The sequence below is a fragment of the Leopardus geoffroyi genome, chromosome C3 (genome assembly GCF_018350155.1).
Source record: "Leopardus geoffroyi isolate Oge1 chromosome C3, O.geoffroyi_Oge1_pat1.0, whole genome shotgun sequence".
NCBI classification, from domain to species: Eukaryota; Metazoa; Chordata; class Mammalia; order Carnivora; family Felidae; genus Leopardus; species Leopardus geoffroyi.
The window spans coordinates 53488921-53510036 of NC_059338.1; the positions used below are offsets into that span (position 1 = coordinate 53488921).

Genomic DNA, 21116 nt, shown 5'->3' on the forward strand with positions numbered 1-21116 from the left:
CTTTCTCTTTCTTCCTCTCTCTTTCTCTCTCTCTCCCTCCCTCCCCCTTTGCCCTCTCCCCCAACTCACACGTGGTCTAAAATAAGAAATAAAAACCAAAAAAACCCAAAACAAAAATAATATTGATTAATTCATTGAAAAATGATGGCGGCATCAAAACAGATTTGTAATTAAATACCTTTCTTCACTCCACTATTGCAAGGGAGGGGAAGGAGAGTGGGTTACATTTATTTATTAAAAAAAATTTTTTTTAGATATTATTTATTTCTTATTTACTCATTCATTCAGAGTAATCTCTACCCTCAACGTGGGGCTCGAACTCATGACCCTGAGATCAAGAGTCAGATGTTCTTCAGATGGAGTGAGCTAGGCACCCTGACAGTGGGGTACATTCAGCACTGAAACTGAACTCTGAAACTTCTCCTTTGGAAGGAAACAAGGGTATGTATGGTGCAAATACAAATTAGAAGAATGAAGTTGATAAAGTACTAATCAGACACCAATGCTATAAAGGAATCATACTTTAGTGCAAGAATGAATTTATATTACACTTGACCTTTCCAGTATATTTTCAACATTCATGCTTGACTTCTATTCCATACTTGTGTATGTTTTTACATGGTCTCTATGGCCAAATCCAGTCTTACACAGATCTCCTTAAGCATAGAGATTTAGCCAGAGTGTGGTGGCACTCAATACCCCCGGCTGCTGCTCCTGAGGAAGAGGGTCCTGCCCTGACCAAGCAGGGCCAGAGATGTCTGCCAGCCCAGTAGCCTTCCAGCATCTCATCTGTCCCTCCACAGGTTCAAAAGTTTGGGATTCCCAAATCTTCCTAATCTGCAACATCTCGAAAATGAAAATATTTTCCACAGTGAAGATCGATAGCCCTTTACCTAAGTGGCCTTCCTAATCAGAGCCAGATCTAACCTGTGTGAACAATGCCAATGGAGACTGGTAGTTGGTGAAACACACTCTAGTTTTGATACAGTATGGTAAGTGCCGAAAACATTTATTAATATAAAAACTCATGCAGAGCAGCTCCACTTATTGAAATGAACACTTTTAAGTATGTATTATATATGCAGGAGAAAAGAGGCATCGTTTAGCATCAACAGCACAGACATTTAGAGGTAGTGCTCCTTACTGCTTTCCTGTGCTCTCCGGCCGTGAGCAGGACCACACCGTCCTCTTGGATCTCCATCAGTCTGATTAGTTCTGATCTTTGCTCCTCCATTATGGACTTAGCAACTGGAGAATTCCAGTTTCTATTGGCTTTTGGGAATACAGGTAAGACTTCCTGTGATAAAGAAAAAGACTTACATTTTTTTTTAAAAGTGGGGTTGATATACTTTTCTTGTAGTATATAAAGATTTTTTGTTCCCCACAGAACTGAAAATGGCCTTCATTCCCTCCCTCAACCCCTTTGAAATGATACTAAATGAATTACAAAAGGAATCTCAACATAATGAAAAAATGAAAGGGGATATAAGGTGGGGAAATACTGCAGATTTGTGGCAGGCTGCAAGGGAACAGAATAGGAAGCATCAAAGCAGCAAGACACAGGAAGCTCTGGCCTGGAGAAAAATGGAGCGGCCTCAGCACAAGAAGGAACTGATTTTAGCAGAAGCCTAGAGAGGCTCAGGACTCTTAGGAAGCTTTGGTTTCCCAGGGTAATGGGCAACGACTCTGCTGCTCCCACTAAACTGATCCTACCCATTCACAAAGCCCTTCCGAGGACCCCGTGCTCCCAAACAGCTTTAAAAAAAATCTTTTTAAGTAACCTCTATACCCAATGTGAGGCCTGAACTCATGACCTCCGAGATCACTCTTGTGAGTTCAAGCCCTGCATCGGGCTCTGTGCTGATGGTGTGAAGCCTGCTTGGGATTCTCTCTCTCCCTCTCTGCCCATGCACACTCTCTTTCTCTTTTTCTTTCTTTCTTTCTTCCTTTCTTTCTTTCTTTCTTTCTTTCTTTCTTTCTTTCTTTTCTTTCTTTCTTTCTTTCTTTCTTTCTTTTTTTTTTTTCTTTCTCTTTCTTTCTTTCTTTCTCTCTCTCTCTCTCTCTCTGCCCATGCTTGCTTGCTTGCTTGCTTTCTTTCTTTCTTTCTCCCTCTCTCTCTGCCCATGCACACTCTCTTTCCCCTTCTTTCTTTCTTTTCTTTCTTTCTTTCTTTCTTTCTTTCTTTCTTTCTTTCTTTCTTTCTCTTTCTCTCTCTCTCTGCGCATGCACACTCTCTTTCTCTTTCTTTCGTTCTCTCTCTCTCTCTCCCTCTCTCTCTGCCCATGCACACTCTCTTTCCCCTTCTTTCTTTCTTTCTTTCTTTCTTTCTTTCTTTCTTTCTTTCTTTCTTTCTCTCTTTCTCTCTTTCTTTCTTTCTTTCTTTCTCCCTCTCTCTCTGCCCATGCACACTCTCTTTCTCTTTCTTTCTTTCTCTCTCTCTCTCCCTCTCTCTCTGCCCATGCACACTCTTTCCCTTTCTTTCTTTCTTTGTTTTGCTCTCTCTCTCTCAAAATAAATAAATAAACTTAAAAAAAAAAAAAAAAAAAAAAAAAAAGGACCTGAAAGGAAAGAGATAATTTAGGGACCAAAGGAGTAAGGCCTGAATCCTTAAAGGCAGTGAGAAATATATTTTACCAATAAAAGCAGAATAAAGTATGATGGAAAAAAACAAGAAACAGCCACTGGGACATAAAAATGATTGGTTACAAAGAATTCAACAGAAGAGTTGAAGAGATCTCTCAAATGAAAAGGACAAAGAGAATGAAGGGAAAGGACACAGAAAAAAAAGAGACATACAATTTACAAAAGGAGGTCCGAATAGAAATCAAAGAAATTCCAAAAAGACTACAGAGAATGATGAAGTCAAAACAATTAGTACTAGAAGAATTTTCCACAGATGACAGACATGAGCCATCACATTGGCTTCTAGAGTACAACACACTGAATGCAAAATGACCCAAAGGTACACAAACTGAAATTTCAGAACATGAACAATCAGGAGGCTGAATGCTTCCAAAGGAAAACTATCAGGTTTGCTACAAAGGAATAAATTCATATAAGCATCAGGCTTCTCATCAGTAACAACAGGTACAAGAGAAAAAAACAATGCATTCAACAAGCCAAGGCTGTGCTGGGTAATACAGTAGCCAGCACTCACAGGTACCTATTGAGATTAATTGAAATGAAATGAAATTAAGAATTCAGCTCCTCAGGTATACCAGCCACATTTCAAGCACTGGATACCTATGCTGGCTAATGGCTACCATATTGGATGATGCAGACACAAAACATTTCCACCATCACAGAAAAGTTCTGTTGGACAGCACTACTCTAAAGGGATATGACTGCTAATTCAGGATTTTATACCAAAGTCAAATCAGCAATCAAATGTGAGGTTTTGAACATAAAGACATTCTTGGACCAGCAAGTTTATCTCTTGCCTGCCTTCCTGGAAGTTACTTGAGAATCTACCTCAGCACAAATAAGAAAGAGGAAGATCTGGGATCCAGGGAAAGTGGCTTCAACTCAGAAGCAGGATGAAGAAAAGGTCAGAAAGACAGCTGTGCAGAAGGTACAGAGTAGTTAGGTGTGGCCTGTGTATGGGAGCTGTGTCTCTCATGCAGGAAGTTAACAGATAAAGTTCAAAATGGAGAAGTAAAAAAAAAGGCAGTATGTAGATACATATCTAAAAATGGAAGCGCTCTGGTTGGAGTGGGTCTGAAGTGGCATGAGCTAGAGCAAACACTTATTGCATCTCATTGTTAATCCTTCTTTACCATTTGTGTTTTTACCTATGTGCATGTAGCATATTGCTAATTCATACACATATTACAAATGTAAGCCAAGTTAGAATATATTAATAATATGAAAAAAACAGGGGAGCTTGGGTGGCTCAGTCGGTTGAGCATCCAACTTCGGCTCAGGTCATGATTTCATGGTTCATGAGTTCGAGCCCCACATCGGGCTCGCTGCTGTCATCACGGAGCCTGCTCCAGATTCTCTGTCCCCCATCCTCTCTCTGCCCCTCCCCTGATCACATACACGTTCTCTCTCTCAAAAATAAATAAACACTTAAAAATAAATAAATAAGTAAATAAATACATTGAAAAAACAGAAGCAGTGCCCATTTCTTCTATAAAAATCCAGGAAGTTAGAAAAGTAAAAAAGAAAAGAGGAAAAGAGAAGAGGAGGAAAAGCAGAAAATTTAATAAGAGTTCTATCAACTAAAGGCTACTGATCCTTTGGTTTCTAGATACAGATTTCAAACACTAGAAAGATAAAAGTGAAGAAACAAAATTGGGAGATCTAGAATTGCCAATTTTGAATTTTTTCAAGGGCATAAAACAAACCTAAAACATTATCTACTAGTACCTCATTTCATAAAAGAAAAAAAAACTTCTACGTCAAAGAACAACGAGATGTAATGGATCATTCTTTAAACTCATTTAACTTTATGAAAAGCTTTTTATATTACTCTGACTTTTGTCATTTTGCCTTGATCTATTTTGGAAATCATTATCCTAATCTTTTTCTTTCTTATTGAAAAATCCCTTTAAGCCTGAGGTATGATATGGCGGTGGGAGGGGTGAGGAGTCCATTTTCAATACTCAAATACTGTGAGTTTTTGTTTTGTGTGTCAGGTAGGCTTCCGGCACAGTGCAGAGACAAATGTGGGGCTTGAACTCATGACCCTGAGATCAAGACCTGAGCTGAGATTGAGAGTCAGCTGCTCAATTGACTGAGCCATCCAGGTGCCCCACAAATACTGTGTTTTTACATGGTTATGAGCAGTGTTTATATAATTCTGTATTTTCCTTTTCATACAAATCATTACAACATGAACATTACCTCCATACTACAAACTCTTTGGAGACAAAGTTTTAAAAAACAACTCTAGGGGCACTTGGGTGGCTCAGTTGGTTAAGAATTCAATTCTTGGTTTTGGCTCAGGTCATGATCTCACGGTTCTTGAGTTTGAACCCCACATTGGGCTCTGCGCGGACAGCTCGGAGCCTGCTTGGGACTCTCTCCCCTCTCTCTCTGCCCTACCCCACTCGTGATTTCTCTCTCTCAAAATAAATGAACTTAAAAACAAAAAGCAATTTTAATTCCTTTGAGTTTACTTTATTTAATCATTCCCATATAATTTCATTTTATTCCTATTGTAAATGATACTATGATGAACGTAGTCTTCTCGTATTTAGAATGTTTTCTGTAAAGCATATCACAGAAAACCAATGACCCAAAGAGCATGATTATTTTTAAAGTTACTGATTCTGAGAGGGCTGAGGCCATCGACAGGTCCAGTGACAAGGTAAGAAGGCCCATCCCCCACTCCCAGTCCTCCATAGTTCAGTCCTACCATTCACCAAGCCAAGAACACACATGTGTCTGTCAAAGGTGTATTCCGGATTTTAAAACGGGTATGGGAAGAGCAATGAATGCAGGCTTTCTTTCAAACCTTGGGCACACGGGGCTCTAATCTACTCCTAACTGAATTAAAATTCCATATTTATTAAATTTTTTTAAATGTTTATTTATTTTTGAGACAGAGAGAGACAGAGCATGAGTGGGGGAGTGACAGAGAGAGAGGGAGACACAGAATCTGAAGCAGGCTCCAGGCTCTGAGCTGTCAGCACAGAGCCTGATGTGGGGCTCGAACCCACGAGCCGTGAGATCATGACCTGAGTCGAAGTCGGATGCCCAACCAACTGAGCCACCCAGGTGCCCTAAATTCCACATTTATTTTAAAAACTATGGTTGAACTTTCACATTTTGATTAATGGTGAATTGGGATTAGATTAACTTTAGTAATAAAAAGACAATAATAAAAAGACAAAAATGTTCTGAAGTAACAAGACCTCAAAACTAATGACTGTATAAGAGCTCTAACAATTATTAAAAATACTGGATCCCTAAAAGAGAAAAAAACTGTTGCAATTAAATCCTTACCTGATTAAAATGGTCAGCTGCCAATTTTCTAAGAGACTCAATGTCCTTCCTTTTTAAGTATTTCTGATGAAAGAAAATCAAAGTAAGCTTACAATATGACGGCTTCATAAACATGTCTATGATATCAAATGGGATACAAATATATTTTGTGTCCTTCCATCACAATAGTAGGATTCAACAGAAGTTTAGTTTCTGCTTCCAAGGGACAAAATTTTAAAGCTTGTAACAGGGCCTATTAACATTCTCCCCCCCCCCCCCCCCCCCCCCCCGCCAATTATGCAGGCCTCATTGGAAATGGCTGTGAATGTATTCCACAGAAGATCCTGTGTGTGTGATATGGAGGGTAAATGTCCAAAACGAATCTTTACAGCTGAATTGTGTAAGAAAAAATAACTTTCAGATCAAAAAGAGGACTCAGAATGTGCTTATTTCAGGTCTCAAAATGCTTTTTATATCTTACTTTTTCTAAATCATCTAAATCATCAAGCTTTGTAAATGAGACGCTCTGACCATCATCATAACTAATATTCTTGGGGCGCTAGACTAGGTATGGGAGACACAAAAAGGTGTAGACATGGTTCACAACCCCACACTTCTTATAATATGCATGGGGAAGACCGGGCATACACAAATCAAGGCAAACAATAACAATACACAATATACATTACACTGAGCTTACCTGGACACATTCATTATGTCTAGAGTATGGACACAAATTACTTTCCACTAAACGTGACGTGAATAAAAAGTAATGAGACTGAATTCTCATTCCCATTTTGAATACACTAATATGCTCCAGTATACAAATGAGTAGTCTTTCAACTAGTAATTTTCTTCAAAGCACTTCTGGAACCCCTCTTATTAAATTACGTTCAGCACAGGTGGGCTAACTCCAGAAAACAGACGTGTCTCATCGCTTCAGGGTCAGTGTTCGCCTAGACCAACCATTCCTTCTCCTGCCCTTGTTTTTCGTCTTTTGCTTTTCACAGCATCACTTCTTTTCTCCTCCCCTGTCTGAACGCAGACAAGACCAGAGCCCTGGGAAGACTGAGAACCAACATGCAAGTGCTGGAGCTGATAGGGGCTGGGAGCCTTTGGATAAACTGAGGCTGGAGCCAGGGTATGAACACGATTTCATGCTCATCACTGGTGGGAATGAACCCAGATGAAGTAGAGGAGTACTTTACGGCATTTTTTAAAAGGAAGGAAAAAACCTCTAGATCTGGAGTGTAAACTCATACTCACAAGGTTTTATTCTCCACTTACAATTTTGGGGACACTATTAGACTTCATATGAAAATATATATTCTTATGAAAAGAATTGTTCTTCTTGAAGTTTAAATGTGCTACTGTTGAACATATCTACTTCCCAAATATACGCCTTAGAGAAACAGAACTGTACATGACTTACTGCTCCTTCAGAGATACATATGGCCTTGACCGTTCCTTGTGGTTTACTAAGTGCATCTTGAAGAAATCCAACCTTTGTGTTTCTGAACACATCACTAATATCTACAATCTATAAAATGGGCAACAAAAAAAGGTAAGTAAAAAGTGAAGTGATTTTTATCTCAAAAACGTTTACAAACAAGATTCTAAAGAGCCCAGTAGATCTTATTAACATTTATAGAGTGCATTCATAGTGTTTACCATGCATTGGGCACCATGACAAGGGTTAATATTCTAATGTATTATTCATTATTATTAATTGATTTAATCAGTACAACAGATTCTAAGATAGGTATTCTCATTATTCCCATGTAACATATGAGGAAACCAAGGCACAGAGAGGACACTAAATCAGCCAAGATGACACAGCTGGTGGGTGGCAGAGCCAGAATTTAACCTAAGAAGTCTGACTTAACAGGGGCACCTGGGTGGCTCAGTCGAGTGAACATCCAACTCTTAATCTCAGCTCAAAATCACGGTTGATGATGGTTCATGAGCTTGAGCCTTGAGCTGGGCTTTGCGCTTAACAGTGTGGAGCCTGCTTGGGATTCTCTCTCTTCCTCCTCCCCCTCTGCCCTCCTCCCACTCGTGTGTGCCCACATACTCTCTCTTTCTCTCTCTCTCTCTCTCAAAATAAATAAATAAACATGAAAAAAATTAAAAAAAAGAACCACTATTTCACATTACAAAAGAAGAAATAAAGAGTGGTGAAGTTGACAGCTGTTAAGCTGGTAGTTAGGACTTTGTATATTATATATTTTTCATCCTAAGACATCCTAATGCTATCTATTTATAGACGAGGTAGAACTTCAACTTCTAAGGAATGTGCACTGAGAAATGGGATACAGAAATGCCACCAGCATGACAGACATGAAGGGCTGTTCCTAAGAGCAAATGAATGAGAGGCTTTGCTAATGGAAACTGCTCTATAGAAATACGACCCTTACCCTTAGTTAAAAATGTGTAGATTTTGATACTTTGAATAAACATTTCCATATGTTTGAGCTCTTTATAGGCTAGGGAAAAAGAATAACTATTAAAAAAAAAAAATTTTTTTTAATGTTTATTTATTTTTGAGACAGAGAGACCGAGCATGAATGGGGGAGGGTCAGAGAGAAGGAGACACAGAATCTGAAGCAGGCTCAGGCTCTGAGCTGTCAGCACAGAGCCCGACGCGGGGCTTACTCATGGACTGTGAGATCATGACCTGAGCCAAAGTCAGATGCTTAACCGACTGAACAACCCAGGCGCGCCAAAAAAGAATAACTCTTAATCATCTGTCTTCCAAGTGTCATTTTAGCTTAAGAAAAATTGAAGAGGAAAGAATAGGGTTTTTTTTTCCTTTCAAGTTACCGCTAACATCCACATAATTAATAAATTCTCAGTAATAAAAACTTTACAGCAAGAACCTTGCTCTTAGAAATGCGTCTTAGAATACAGTAGACAGAAAAAAATTACTACAGTTTAAATGGGCTATTATTCTCTCTTGCTGTAGCTTGATAACAAGGCTAAGATTAACAACAAAAAATGTAACAGTGTGTGTAATTTGTTGTAAATTTCAAAGTGGTTTAAAAGACTAGGACTATGTGGAGCAGAGTCTTGGAAAAGTGAAGAGAGGTACCTTCATCCCAAAGCGAGTGTCAGGTTTATCAGTTCCATAGCTGGCCAATGCCTCAGCAAAAGTCATAGAAGGAAAAGGAACCACCACAGGATCTTTATCACTGGGCCAGGAATACTGGAGCAAGCCCTCAATTAGACTCCGGATTCCAATCTGGTCTACAAAAGACATCTCTATGTCAATCTGAAACCAAAATAACATATGGAAACTAACTTAAACAGCCATGATATTAATATGTACATATTTATATATTTCTCTGGTTTCAAGTTATCACAGGATTCTGCATAAAAATACTTAATGCATGGATGAAGGTTGGGGGGACAAATATTACTGTACATCTGTTTTATGTCAGGCATTGTGTGAATGCTTTACAAATATCAGCTTGCTTAGTTCTCGTCGCTATTCTCACAGCTGAAGGCTGGGAGAGGCTACGTAACTTGCCTGTGTACATGCAGTTAGTAAATAGTGAAGCTGCATTTGATTCCAGGTCTGGCCAACTCCAAAGCTTATGATTTTTGCACTTCACCATACTGATTAACATGGTATCATACAACAATCAAATCATGATAGATTTGATGAGTCCAAAGATTAGACAGATTAAATACCAACATACAGAATTGTTGATTCTTAACGTACGAGATTTGTTTTAAGAACTTTATCCTACCATGGCCATTAAAACACTGTTGGAATCTCTGGCATTTCTTAATTGATGACTATATTCCTTATAAAACGGACATATGGAATGGATCAAAAATTAAACCATTAGTGTCTCAACTGCAGGTTAGTTTAATTAAACATCTGATGAGTAAATGTAATGAGCAGTAAAGCACTGGCATACACTAGAGATATTGTGGGTTTGGTTCCAGACCACCGCAAGAAAGTGAATATCACAATGAAGTTGGTCAAATTAATTTTTTGGTTTCCTACTGTATATAAAAGTTATGCTTAGGGCACCTGGGTGGCTCAGTTGATTAAGCCACCAACTCTTGGTTTCGGCTCAGGTCATGATCTCACGGTTCATGGGTTCAAGCCCCACATCGGGCTCTGTGCTGACAGTGCTGAACCTGCTTGGGATTCTCTCTCTCTCCCTCTCTTTCTGCCCCTCTATCCCACATCTTTCTCACTCTCAAAATAAATAAATAAAACTTAAAAAAAAAGGTATACTTCACTATAGTGTAGTCTATTAAGTGTGCAATAGCATTATGTCTAAAAGAATGTATACACCTTAATTAAAAACACTTTATTGCTAAAAAAAATGCTAAGCATCATCTGAGCTTTCAGTGAGTCGCACTGGTCACAGATCACCAAAACAAATATAATATTCACGAAAAGTTTGAAATACTGCAAGGATTACCCAAAATGTGACACAAAGACTCGAAGTGAACAAATGCCATTGGAAAATCGGTGCGGATACTTGCTCCACACGGGGCTGCCACAACCCTCAACCTGTAAACGAGGCGATGTCCATGAAGCATGCGAGAGGGGAGTGCAATAGAACAAGGTATAGCCTGTGTATGAAATTACGGCCCGGTCTTGAAATGCGTGGCCATAGCAAGGCTGAGTAAGTGAGAGACAAAAGTGAACATAACTTAGTACCTGAGTAAACTCGGGCTGTCGGTCTGGTCTCGAACCTTCATCTCGATAACATCGGGCAACCTGAAAATATCTACAATTGAAAAATAGCACGATTTGAGGCATGATTCTAGGAAGATACACATACTTTTCCCCAAAATTTCATGGCAGTGCAGTCTATGAAATAAATTAATAATGGTACCTGGAGGAACATAAGAAATTTAAAAATTCTTTATGATGCTCTAATCTAAGCAGATATACAGCAGACCCACAAGAAACTATACGTTGTCTTAAAAATATACAAGGGCACCTTCTGATATTCATATATTAGATTGGCATGCAAGGCAGTCTATAGTGCTTTACACACGCTCTTTGCTTTGCTTTGCTTTGGCCAATGTGAAACACTTGTCGCTCCATGGCTTGTGCCAGGCTGTTCCCATTCTCATCTTCATCTGCTGAGACCCCGCATTATCCCAGAAGGCCTCGCCCACAAAGATTTTTTTCCTATTTCCCAAAACAATATCATTTCAAACCTCTTTACACCAAGTTTGCAACCCTTAACAAACTTATTTTTGGGTTCTATCACAGTTGGTTTTATTTATTACTCTGTCTTACTACATTCATTAACTCCTGGAGAGCGAAACCTATTCTTTTTGGTTTCTAATTCCCTGCACATCTACTAGCATAGAGCTTTGCATATGGTGGCCACCCAAAAAATCTTTACTCAATAACGACTATAATGTTTAGGGTATTTTACAAGTATTTTCCAAATGTTCACACATTTCCTAACTTCTTTTAAGAGATCAGATATTTTGTGTTCCCTTTTCTCCTCTCCACCTCCCTCCCCTTTCTTTTTCTGACAACGAACTACTAGCAATAGAGCTCACCTGTCTAAACCACCAACCATCAGAAGCTGCTTAAACTGTTGAGGACTCTGAGGGAGACAATAAAACTTTCCAGGTTCCCTGGATGGTATTACAAACTCTTTTGCACCCTTTTAATGAGAGAAGGAGAGCAGAAATATTGTTAACAAAATCAAACCTAAGGCCTGGTGGAAGTTAATACTTAAGCTCATCACTGAAATTAAAGACCGGGGAGCCTAGGAGGGCGGGTGTCAGTTAGGCAACTGACTTTGGCTCAGGTCATGATCTCACGGTTTGTGAGTTCGAGCCCCGTGTCAGGCTCTGCGCTGACAGCTTAGGGCCTGGAGCTTGCTTCTGATTCTGTGTCTCCCTCTCTCTCTGCCCCTCCCCCACTCATGCTCTGTCTCTCAGAAATAAATAAACATTAAAAGAAAAAAAAAATAAAAAAAAAAGAAATTAACTAAAGATCAATGACAGTATCATTTCTTGCTTATCTTTTAGTCCCCCAAAAGGCTTGCACATAGTAGGCTTTAAAATATGTTTGCACATAGTAGGTAATAAATGTATGCTTGTTGAAATGATTTTCGAATTCTGTTACTAGCTTAAAGAATTTTGTGCAATTCCTTTCCAATAATTGCTAACTGCTTTTTTAAAAAAAATTCTTTTATTTTACCTATTTATTTTTAAAGTTTTTAAATGTTTATTTATTTTTGAGAGAGAGGAAGAGAGAGAGAGAGAGAGAGAGCTCAAGTTGGGGAGGGGAAACGAGAGGGAGACACAGAATCTGAAGCAGGCTCCAGGCTCTGTCAGCACAGAGCCCTTCGTGGGGCTCAAACTCACAATCCATGAGATCATGACATGAGCTGAAGCCAGACACTTAACCGACTGAGCCACCCAGGTGCCCCTCAAATTTTTTTATTTTAGAGAGTGAGAGTGCAAGTGGGGTCGAGGGACACAAAGAGGGAGACAGAATGTCAAGCAGGCTCCTCGTTCAGCGTGGGGCTCAATCTCATGACCCTGGGATCATGACCTGGGCCAAAATCAAGAGTTAGACCCTCAACTGACTGAGCCACCCAGGCACCCCACTGACTGCTTTTTAAAATTAAACTACAGTTTTACAAGTCCATAGACTGTATAAATAGAGTAAATACCAATGTTTAGACATTTTAATTCTTGGGTCGCCTGGGTGGCTCAGTCAGTAAAGCGTCTGACTTCTGCTCCGGTCATGATCTTATGGTTCGTGAGTTCAAGCCCCACGTTGGGCTCTGTGCTGACAGCTCGGAGCCTGGAGCCTGCTTCAGATTCTGTGTCTCTCTCTCTCTCTCTCTCTCTCTCTCTCCACCTCCCCCGCTCATGCTCTCTCAAAAAATAAATGTTAAAAAAAAAATGTCAGTTCTTAATGAACAAGGGGTTTATTTTTAAGGAAACAATTCATTATTATTAATTTTAAAGAAATGCTTATATATTTATTTGAGAGAGAGAGAGAGAGAGAATGGAGGGAGGGAGAGAGAGACAGAGAGAGCACAAGTAGGGGAGGGGCAGAGAGAGAAAATCCAAAGCAGGCTCCACACTCAGCACAGAGCCAGGGCTCAATCTCATGACCTTGAAATCATGACCTGAGCTGAAACCTAAGAGTCAAATGCTTAACCAACTGAGCCACCCAGGGTCCCCCAACTTTCTCAATTCTTAACAAAACCTAGGGGCGCCTAGGTGGAAGACGGTTAAGCATGCGACTTCGGCTCAGGTCATGAGTTCAAGCCCTGAGTCGCGCTTTGTGCTGACAGCTCAGAACCTGGAGCCTGCTTCAGATTCCGTGTCTCCCTCTCTCTGCCCCTCCCCTGTTTGTGCTCTGTCTCTCTCTCTCTTAAAAATAAATAAACATAAAAAAAAAATTTAAAAAACAACACCACCCAAACCTAGTTAATATGACCATCTTGAGGCAGTAAAATATATGGAAAAAATATAGCCAAGTGAATATAAAAACAAAGTGGTCCAATTTCATAACTAGTAGGATATTGTCAGTAGGCTGATTTAAGGAATATACATACCCCTGGAGTCCTCTTAAACAATGTTGGTGTTTCTATATCCACAAACCCTAAAAAGAGAGAAGCATCAGAATTTAACACATAGGAATTTGTCAAATATGTTGTCTATGAATCAATTCAAAAAATCTGAGGCTACATTTTAATTAGGAATTTTGACTGATATAAGTTACCATGCCTACTGAATACTGATTTCCACACATCCAAAAAGGAAGCTGAAGATTTTCATAAAACCCTATTTGGTTCATAAAGTGACACTTTTGTCATGAAATAATTTTAACTATTTGATGGATTCTTGTCTACTGAACTGTTTTGGTTTTCTAAATGTTCTGCTAGTATAGTAAAAATAATGTAAACATAGTAGGAAAAAAAACCCAGGACTGAATGAAGAGTCTAGTTTAATTCAAAGGACATTTCTGAGTTCTTAACAAATTAGTATAAGCATGATAAAGAATTAAGAAAACTTAGAGATAACAGCCAAAGGGCTGTACCACCTTCAAGACATCACCTTTAAACGGCTGTATTTGTGACCTAATAGAGAGCTAAATTATGCTCTAAGACACAACACTTGGAAATAAACCTTTCTTCAAAAACTGCTTTACACATTAAACGAATTCCAGACCTCTGGCAACTTGAGACCCAATGATGCTAAAGAGAGGACACAATAAAACTGCTGACGAAAACAGTAGACATGCTGAAAAGCTCATCGAGGTGTCCCTTACCATGTAGATTACAGAGATATTCCCGCATTTTCATGACCATCCGGGACCTCAGTCGCAGGTTGTACTGCATTTGGAAACTGCGCAAGTCTAAGTAGCGATACTGCAAACGAAGAGCCTCTGTTTTCTAAACAAATTTAAAGAGTTTTACGTTCAAACATTTTTTGAATACTAAAAAGATATTTAATGCACAGCTTGACTTTTCAAAAACTTCAGTTTTATCTTTAGTTTCCACCATTTGTGAATAAATACAACACCATTCTTTTTTTATTTATTTATATTTCATTTCCTTTATTTTAGAGAGAGAGATAATGAGCAGGGCTAGAGGGAGAGAGAGGAGAGGGAGAGGGACAGAGAATCTTAAGCAGGCTCTGCACTTAGTGTGGAGCCCAACTTGGGACTCAATCCCACAACCTTGCGTCCTTGGGACACTGGGACCATGACCTGAGCTGAAATCAAGAGTCGGACGCTCAACCGACTGAGCCACTCAGGTGCCTCTAGAACACCATTCTTAATTCTGACAGCTGCTAAGTTTGTTACTAGCATAGATTATCTTTTTTTACTATTATTATTGTTACCTTTTACTGATTGCAATTTGCCTACTCTCACTAAACATTTATCCATTCATTTAAGCCCACAGTTGAGTCTTGAAAAAAATATTTGAAGACTTAAAAGATCTTTTAAAAATACACAGCAGGGGCGCCAGGGTGGCTCAGTCGGTTAAGCTTCTGACTTCGGCTCAGGTCACGATCTCACAGTTCGTGAGTTCGAGCCCCACATCGGGCTCTGTGCTGACAGCTCAGAGCCTGGAGCCTGCTTCACATTCTGTGTCTCCCTCTCTCTCTGCCCCTTCCCTGCTCATGCTGTGTCTCTCTCTGTCTCAAAAATAAATAAACATTAAAAAAAATTTTTTTTTTTTAAATACACAGCAGAGTGCAAACAGCTATGACATTATCACCTGAGTTGGACTACAGGTAGAAGAAATGCAAGGGGACAGAATCTCCATGGCTGAATGCATAGGAACTGGTGAGAAGGTCTGCTTATTTTCAAGCCTGTAAATCTCTGCATCTCTGTCTGTGCTGACAACTTTTTTTAAGTCCTTTTTCATCAAATAGCTTATTTCTTTGATAATAGAAGAACTGTCACTTTGTTCTGAAAGCTTAGCTGGGGGAAAAACTGGATTTCCTTTTTCCTCCCCCACAGAAAGATCAACCCTGTAATTATATTGCTTTTTCTACTTAAAAGATTAAGTTTTGAGAACTTAAATGTAACACTAAGTGACTATGCAATCAATTTAAAAACCTTTTCATAGATCAGTTTACAAATTAGATGTATATACATCTAGAACTGTAAATAATTGTGACAAAGCTCCAGATTATCTGAGTGTACTCCCCAGAGCTATTTAGCTCCAACATCCCCTCAAACTTTGGCAAAGAACATCCTAAATTGCAATAATCAGATTTATATGCTTGGGAAGTCAAGGAAATGTTTTATCACTGTTAGAGGCTTAAACTTAAAAATGCAGGATCCCCCCATGCCATCTGACTATTTCCAAGCTTGACACAAATTTTCCTTCAAAATGTAAAACAGAAGCAACAAAAAACTTGAAAATAACAGCTCAAGTCTTAAAGGTAGAACCATGTTTCAAGCTGTCTGAAAAAGCAGCATGGGTGTTTAGGAACTGCAACAGCTTAATGCATTGTTGCTATTTCAGAACAGTTCACAGAGGAATAGAAGAGAATACTTCAGGGGCACCTAGGGTGGCTCAGTCGGCTAAGTGTCTGACTCTAGATTTCCGCCCAGGTCATGATCTCAGGGTTTGTAGGATTAAGTCCCGCATCAGGCTCTGTGCTGTTAGTGGAGCTGGGGAAACTTTCTCTGTTTGCACGCTCTCTCTCTCTCTCTCTCTCAAAATACATAGATAAGCTTAAAAAAAAAGATTATAAAGAAAAAGAACACTTCACAATACAGCTACAATAAAACACTTGATTTTGTGTTTTAAACTTTTTCTTTTAAAAACTCTGAAAACACTTTACTGGTTATCAACATTTTCTAGATACTCTATTATTTTTTAATAACAAAGGATGGCACCTTCACGAAGTCCTTAATTTCGAAGGGCAGCTTCTTGCAGGTATTCAGAAGTTGAGCTGATTTAACTTTGATTTCAATCTCACCTGTTGGCATTTTCTTAAAGAGAGAGACAGACAGAAGAGACCTATGTTTAAAAAATCACTCATCAGGACATGTACACAGTGAACATCTGTAAGACACATGCACTTATTTACATTTACATATGTAAAATGTGTAGGTGCTCAGAGCACATAATCCAAAGCATAAATGTGTGTGCCAGATTTTGACATTCTTATGCATGTCTGTGGTCGATGTGCTCATTAACAGATGTCTTAACATGACCATCTGCACAGGTGTGTGTTTGTGGTGAAGATTTGGAATCTGTAGGATCATTCGTAGAACTTGCAGAGCTTTTTGTGCCTGATGTCTAGCAGGTGCTCAGTCTCTTGCTGAATGTGCAGACGGTGCAAATATATACAGGTCAAATTTATACACGGTTTCTAAACTACTCACTGGATTCTCTTGTCCTGGAGGTCGGGAAATTACTGTCCCAGATACTTGCACCACAGACTCCATTGGGGCTTCACATAAAATCTTCTTCACAGAAGCAGTGGACTATAGAATAAGAGAGGAAAACAGTTCTGACGAACACCTGAACTTAAAGGAATACGTAGTAACTACAGTAGTCTATGATTTATGGAAATAGAAATACTCACGGCTTAACTACTGTCCTTAAATACTGCCATAAATCCTGGGGCTGCCCTTAATGACTTTATTAAAGACTTTGGTAAATGACATCCCCATTTTGACTCCATAGAACACAGCCAGTAAAACTATTAGGTAAGAGTTTAAAAATTTTTTCCTTAAAGGAAAATGAGGAGAATGATGGATGTAAACAATTCCTACATACTTTTAAGGCAACTGTCTCCAGAGTTAGTCTTGGGGGCAGTTAAATCCAATAGCGATAATGGAGTACAAATGAAAGGAATTCTCCTGGGTTAGCTATGCTCTGGATCCTCATCCCTGAAAGATAATTCATTGCTCTTCACTTACTTCAAAGACTAAGAGCTGAATAAATCATATGTTTCTTAGGTATACAAGCATTTGTAAACATTACAAGAGAAACCAATATTGCCCAACAAGTATCACATGAGCTATTTTTTTTTTTTAATGTTTATTTATTTTGAGAACGAGAGAGAGTGAGCGAGTGCATGTGAGCAAGGGAGGGGCAGAGAAAGAGGACACAGAAAAAGAATCCCATGCAGTGCATCCCATCCCATCCCATCCCAAGAATCCTCTGCACTGGCAGTGCAGAGCCTGATGTGGGGCTGGAACTTATGAACCTTGAGATCATGACCTCAGCTGAAATCCAGAGTTAGATGCTCAATGGACTGAATCACCCAGGAGCCCCTGAATGGGCATTTTTAGTTCATCTAATTTTAATGGTAATTATTTTTTGAGCAGGTAGTACCTTCACACGGCTCAAAATTCAAAGGGTACGAATAAATATACAGTAAAAGTCCCACTCCCCAGAGGTACCCGATGTTACCAGAAACTTACATATTGTTTCATATGAAGGAACACTTCATAACAAACACACATACACACCCCTTTTTATGCAGGTAATAGGACTCTATGTGCTCTTCTGTATCCTGTTTTTTTCACTTGACAATATATTTTGGATTTTTTTCCAGATCAGCGCATAAAGAGTTTCTTTCATCTTTTTTCTACGGCTATAGCGATGTACGTCACTTCTTACAGGAGTCTCTTCTTAGGGGGGGCATCAAGGTTTTCCCCCATTTTTTTCTATTAAAAAAATCCTGGGGTGTCTGGTTGGCTCAGTCGGTTAAATGTTCAACTCCTGATTTTGGCTCAGATCATGATCTCACAGTTCATGAGTTCCAGCCCCACATCGGGCTCTGCACTAACAGCTTGGAGTCTGCTTCGGATTCTCTCTCTTCCTCTCTCTCTATCCTTCCCCTGCTCATGCATACACACACACGCTCTCTCTCTTTCTCTCTCTCTCTCTCTCTCACAAATAAATAAACATTAAAAAAATTCCTGTAAACAGGGTGCCTGGGTGGCTCGAGTCAGTTAAGCCTCTGACTTTGGCTCAGGTCATGATCTCGTGGTTCGTGGGTTCGAGCCCCGCATCGGGCTCTGTGCTGACAGCTCAGAGCCTGGATCCTGCTTCTGATTCTGCGTCTCCCTCTCTCTCTGCCCCTCCCCTGCTCACGCTCTGTCTCTCTCTGTCTCAAAAATAAACATTAAAAAAATTAAAAACAAAAAATTCCTGTAATGAAGAACCTTGTATTTATGTCATTTGCATTTGTGTAAGTTTAGGGGTAAGATAACTAACTGTAAATGAAATGAATGTTTTGAAACACTTACTAATTTGATATTGCCAAACTGCCCTCTGTAGACTTAGTGCCAATTTGTATTCCCCCACAAGAATGTATGAGTACTTGTTTTCCCAAACACAGTGTGCTATCCATCCAGTTTTAATGACAATTCTGTGTAGTTTTAATTCACAATTTTGTACCTATGAGTGAGGTTGAACATATTTTCATATGCCTATTAAGCCACTTACGTTTTCTTTTACATAAATTTTATTTTCATATGCTGGGTTCATATTTCTACTGGTTCACTGGTCTTTTTGTTTGTTTGTTTTGATTTGAAGTAGCCCTTTAGAGAAATTAGCCCTTTGTGATATGAGTTGCACATATTTTTTCCCAGTTGGTCATTTGTCTTAGTGTTGCTTATGATAGTTTTTAGTTTCATTAACAATAAACTTCTGAATTTAAAACCTCCAACATACTTAGCTTATTCTACCACAGCATCAAAGAGGCTTTCAGACAACAGTAGGAGACCTACTATTACCTCATCCTGGGGAATGACAACTTGAACAAGCCCATGGAAATCTCTTAGCACCAGGAAGATGTTCTGCCTGATCAATGAAGAAAATGAACATGTTAAGATAAAATCTCTGCATCCAAAATGTAAGCAGGCAAAACAAATTAGACAAACAAACAAAAAAAACCCCATGCAATTTTCCATGTTTTTATAATACATAATTATGTGCTTTCATTACCTACATTCATGCAATTATCTATGTAGCTAATTAATGGAAAAAACCAGACTTTTCATTTTCTTTTCTTTTTTTTCTTTCAAGTAAATTCCATGCCAAAGGCAGGACTTGAACTCACAACCCTGAGATCAAGAGTCACACACTCTGCCTACTTGAGCTAGCCAGGCACCCCAGAATTTTCATTTTCAATTTCAATTTTTAGCTGCTATATATATAGCTTACTAATGCTATCCAGATGGCTTGCATATCTATCTATCTATCTATTTATTTATTTATTTTGAGAGAGAGACAGAGAGAGAGTGCACAAGCAGGGAAGGGGCAGAGAGAGAATCCCAAGCATGCTCTGCACTGTCAGAGAAGAGCCTGATGTGGGGCTTGAACTCACCAACTGTGAGATCATGACCTAAGCTGAAATCAAAAGTCAGACGCTTAACCACCTGAGCCGCCCAGGTGCCCCAAAAGGCGAATTTTTAATTTTCACTGGCTTAAGTCTTTATAAGAAAATTTTACTAAATTTGGGAACTTTCCACATATTAAAATCCAAAGAATATATTTTAGGATATTGGAAATATCTACTTGGTCATTATTGAAATATAGCAGTATAAACTCTTTTTTCTTTTTTTTTTAAAAAGAATTTAATGTCTATTTATTTATTTTGAAAGAGAGAGAGAGAGAGAGGCCGAGGGAGAGGGAGAGAGAACCCAAGCAGGCTCCGTGCTGTCAGCAGAGTCCAATACGGGTCCTGATCCCATGAATCATGAGACCATGACCTGCACCAAAATTGAGAGTTGGACACTTAACCAACTGAGCCACCCAGGTGCTTCTAAACTCTTCTCTTAAAATAAAAGATACAATTTCTAGAGGAGGTCCAACTACTAATTTAATACTTCTACAAACCTTCAAAAGATCCCTCAAATTCCAACATTTTAGCACTCAACCTACATTTCTCATACTGCCCTTAGGACCAGGTGGAGGTACGGAAAGTCTCCTCAGATTTTGAGCTCAGGAGATAAAGTCACCAAATGTATGGGTCAAATATCCATCCATTTGGAACACATTCTTTAGGAAGTCCACACAATCTATGTATTTTGGAACTCTTCATTGTGAATTAATGTACTATTCAGGTACATGCTGGAATACAGAGATGAACAACAAAATGGGCTTTAATCTTAAGGAATCACTGTTTATCCTTTTAGGGTTTTTCTCTACCTAAATTTGGAATAAAATAAGCTTTTTTCATGGTAATGAAGCTTACCAGCTGGCCCATTCCCAATTACTGGTCCTAGGAACTCTTCAACTTTAGTAAGCCAAGGGACATTCAGTCCAGTGGAACACGCTTCGTTATTACACCCTTCAACAGATGTCATGCCAGTGACTCTATTTGGGTCTTTCAAAACAACCCTAAAACTGAATGAATTGTGAGAATCCTGCAGGGGCTACGAAGTTTGTATTGTTCTGACTGGTTGAAAATTAATAAAAGTTTGGAACTGACTGGGGGGAAAACAACCACCGGGCATTCTTAAGCCAGTTTACCTTCTGTACTGAATCCATCCACACAAGGTGACTTCCTGGCCTAAGTGAGAAGAACGCAATTCTCCGCACGTGTTGGTCCGAGCAACAAAGCTACTCAATTCTTTAAAGCAGAAAAGATTAAAAATAGATCATTTGTGAATTGCTTAACAGTAAAGACTCCTAAATTATTGCATTTTAGGTATTTCATGTCAATGAATTAAACTTACAAAG

At 39.1% G+C, this 21116-nt stretch overlaps 1 protein-coding gene and 1 long non-coding RNA gene across 7 annotated transcripts in view; one reads left to right on the forward strand and one right to left on the reverse strand.

Moving 5' to 3' along the window:
• The window catches only part of DARS2 (aspartyl-tRNA synthetase 2, mitochondrial), a 28594-nt gene that overhangs the window by 6032 nt on the left and 1446 nt on the right, over window positions 1–21116 (reverse strand). For 2 of the 4 annotated variants that reach the window (XM_045452874.1, XM_045452871.1), the window contains exons 2-13: window positions 20907–21006; window positions 19166–19232; window positions 16799–16900; window positions 16307–16402; window positions 14219–14342; window positions 13503–13549; window positions 11479–11585; window positions 10616–10685; window positions 9023–9202; window positions 7364–7471; window positions 5953–6015; window positions 1145–1297 (exon numbers count right to left, since the gene is read on the reverse strand). In XM_045452874.1, coding sequence (XP_045308830.1) covers window positions 1145–1297; window positions 5953–6015; window positions 7364–7471; window positions 9023–9202; window positions 10616–10685; window positions 11479–11585; window positions 13503–13549; window positions 14219–14342; window positions 16307–16402; window positions 16799–16900; window positions 19166–19232; window positions 20907–21006 — 1217 coding nt within the window. The remainder of the gene's footprint in view (window positions 1–1144; window positions 1298–5952; window positions 6016–7363; window positions 7472–9022; window positions 9203–10615; window positions 10686–11478; window positions 11586–13502; window positions 13550–14218; window positions 14343–16306; window positions 16403–16798; window positions 16901–19165; window positions 19233–20906; window positions 21007–21116) is intronic. The other 2 variants (XM_045452873.1, XM_045452872.1) reach the window with 2 other exon arrangements.
• LOC123585068 lies at window positions 37–1848 on the forward strand. 3 transcript variants are annotated; one of them, XR_006705880.1, is made up of 4 exons: window positions 37–441; window positions 804–992; window positions 1086–1287; window positions 1388–1848. It is a non-coding gene; the product is annotated as an uncharacterized LOC123585068 (long non-coding RNA). The 3 variants fall into 3 exon arrangements; XR_006705881.1 differs by having other exon boundaries at window positions 37–992; window positions 1361–1848; XR_006705879.1 differs by having other exon boundaries at window positions 37–992.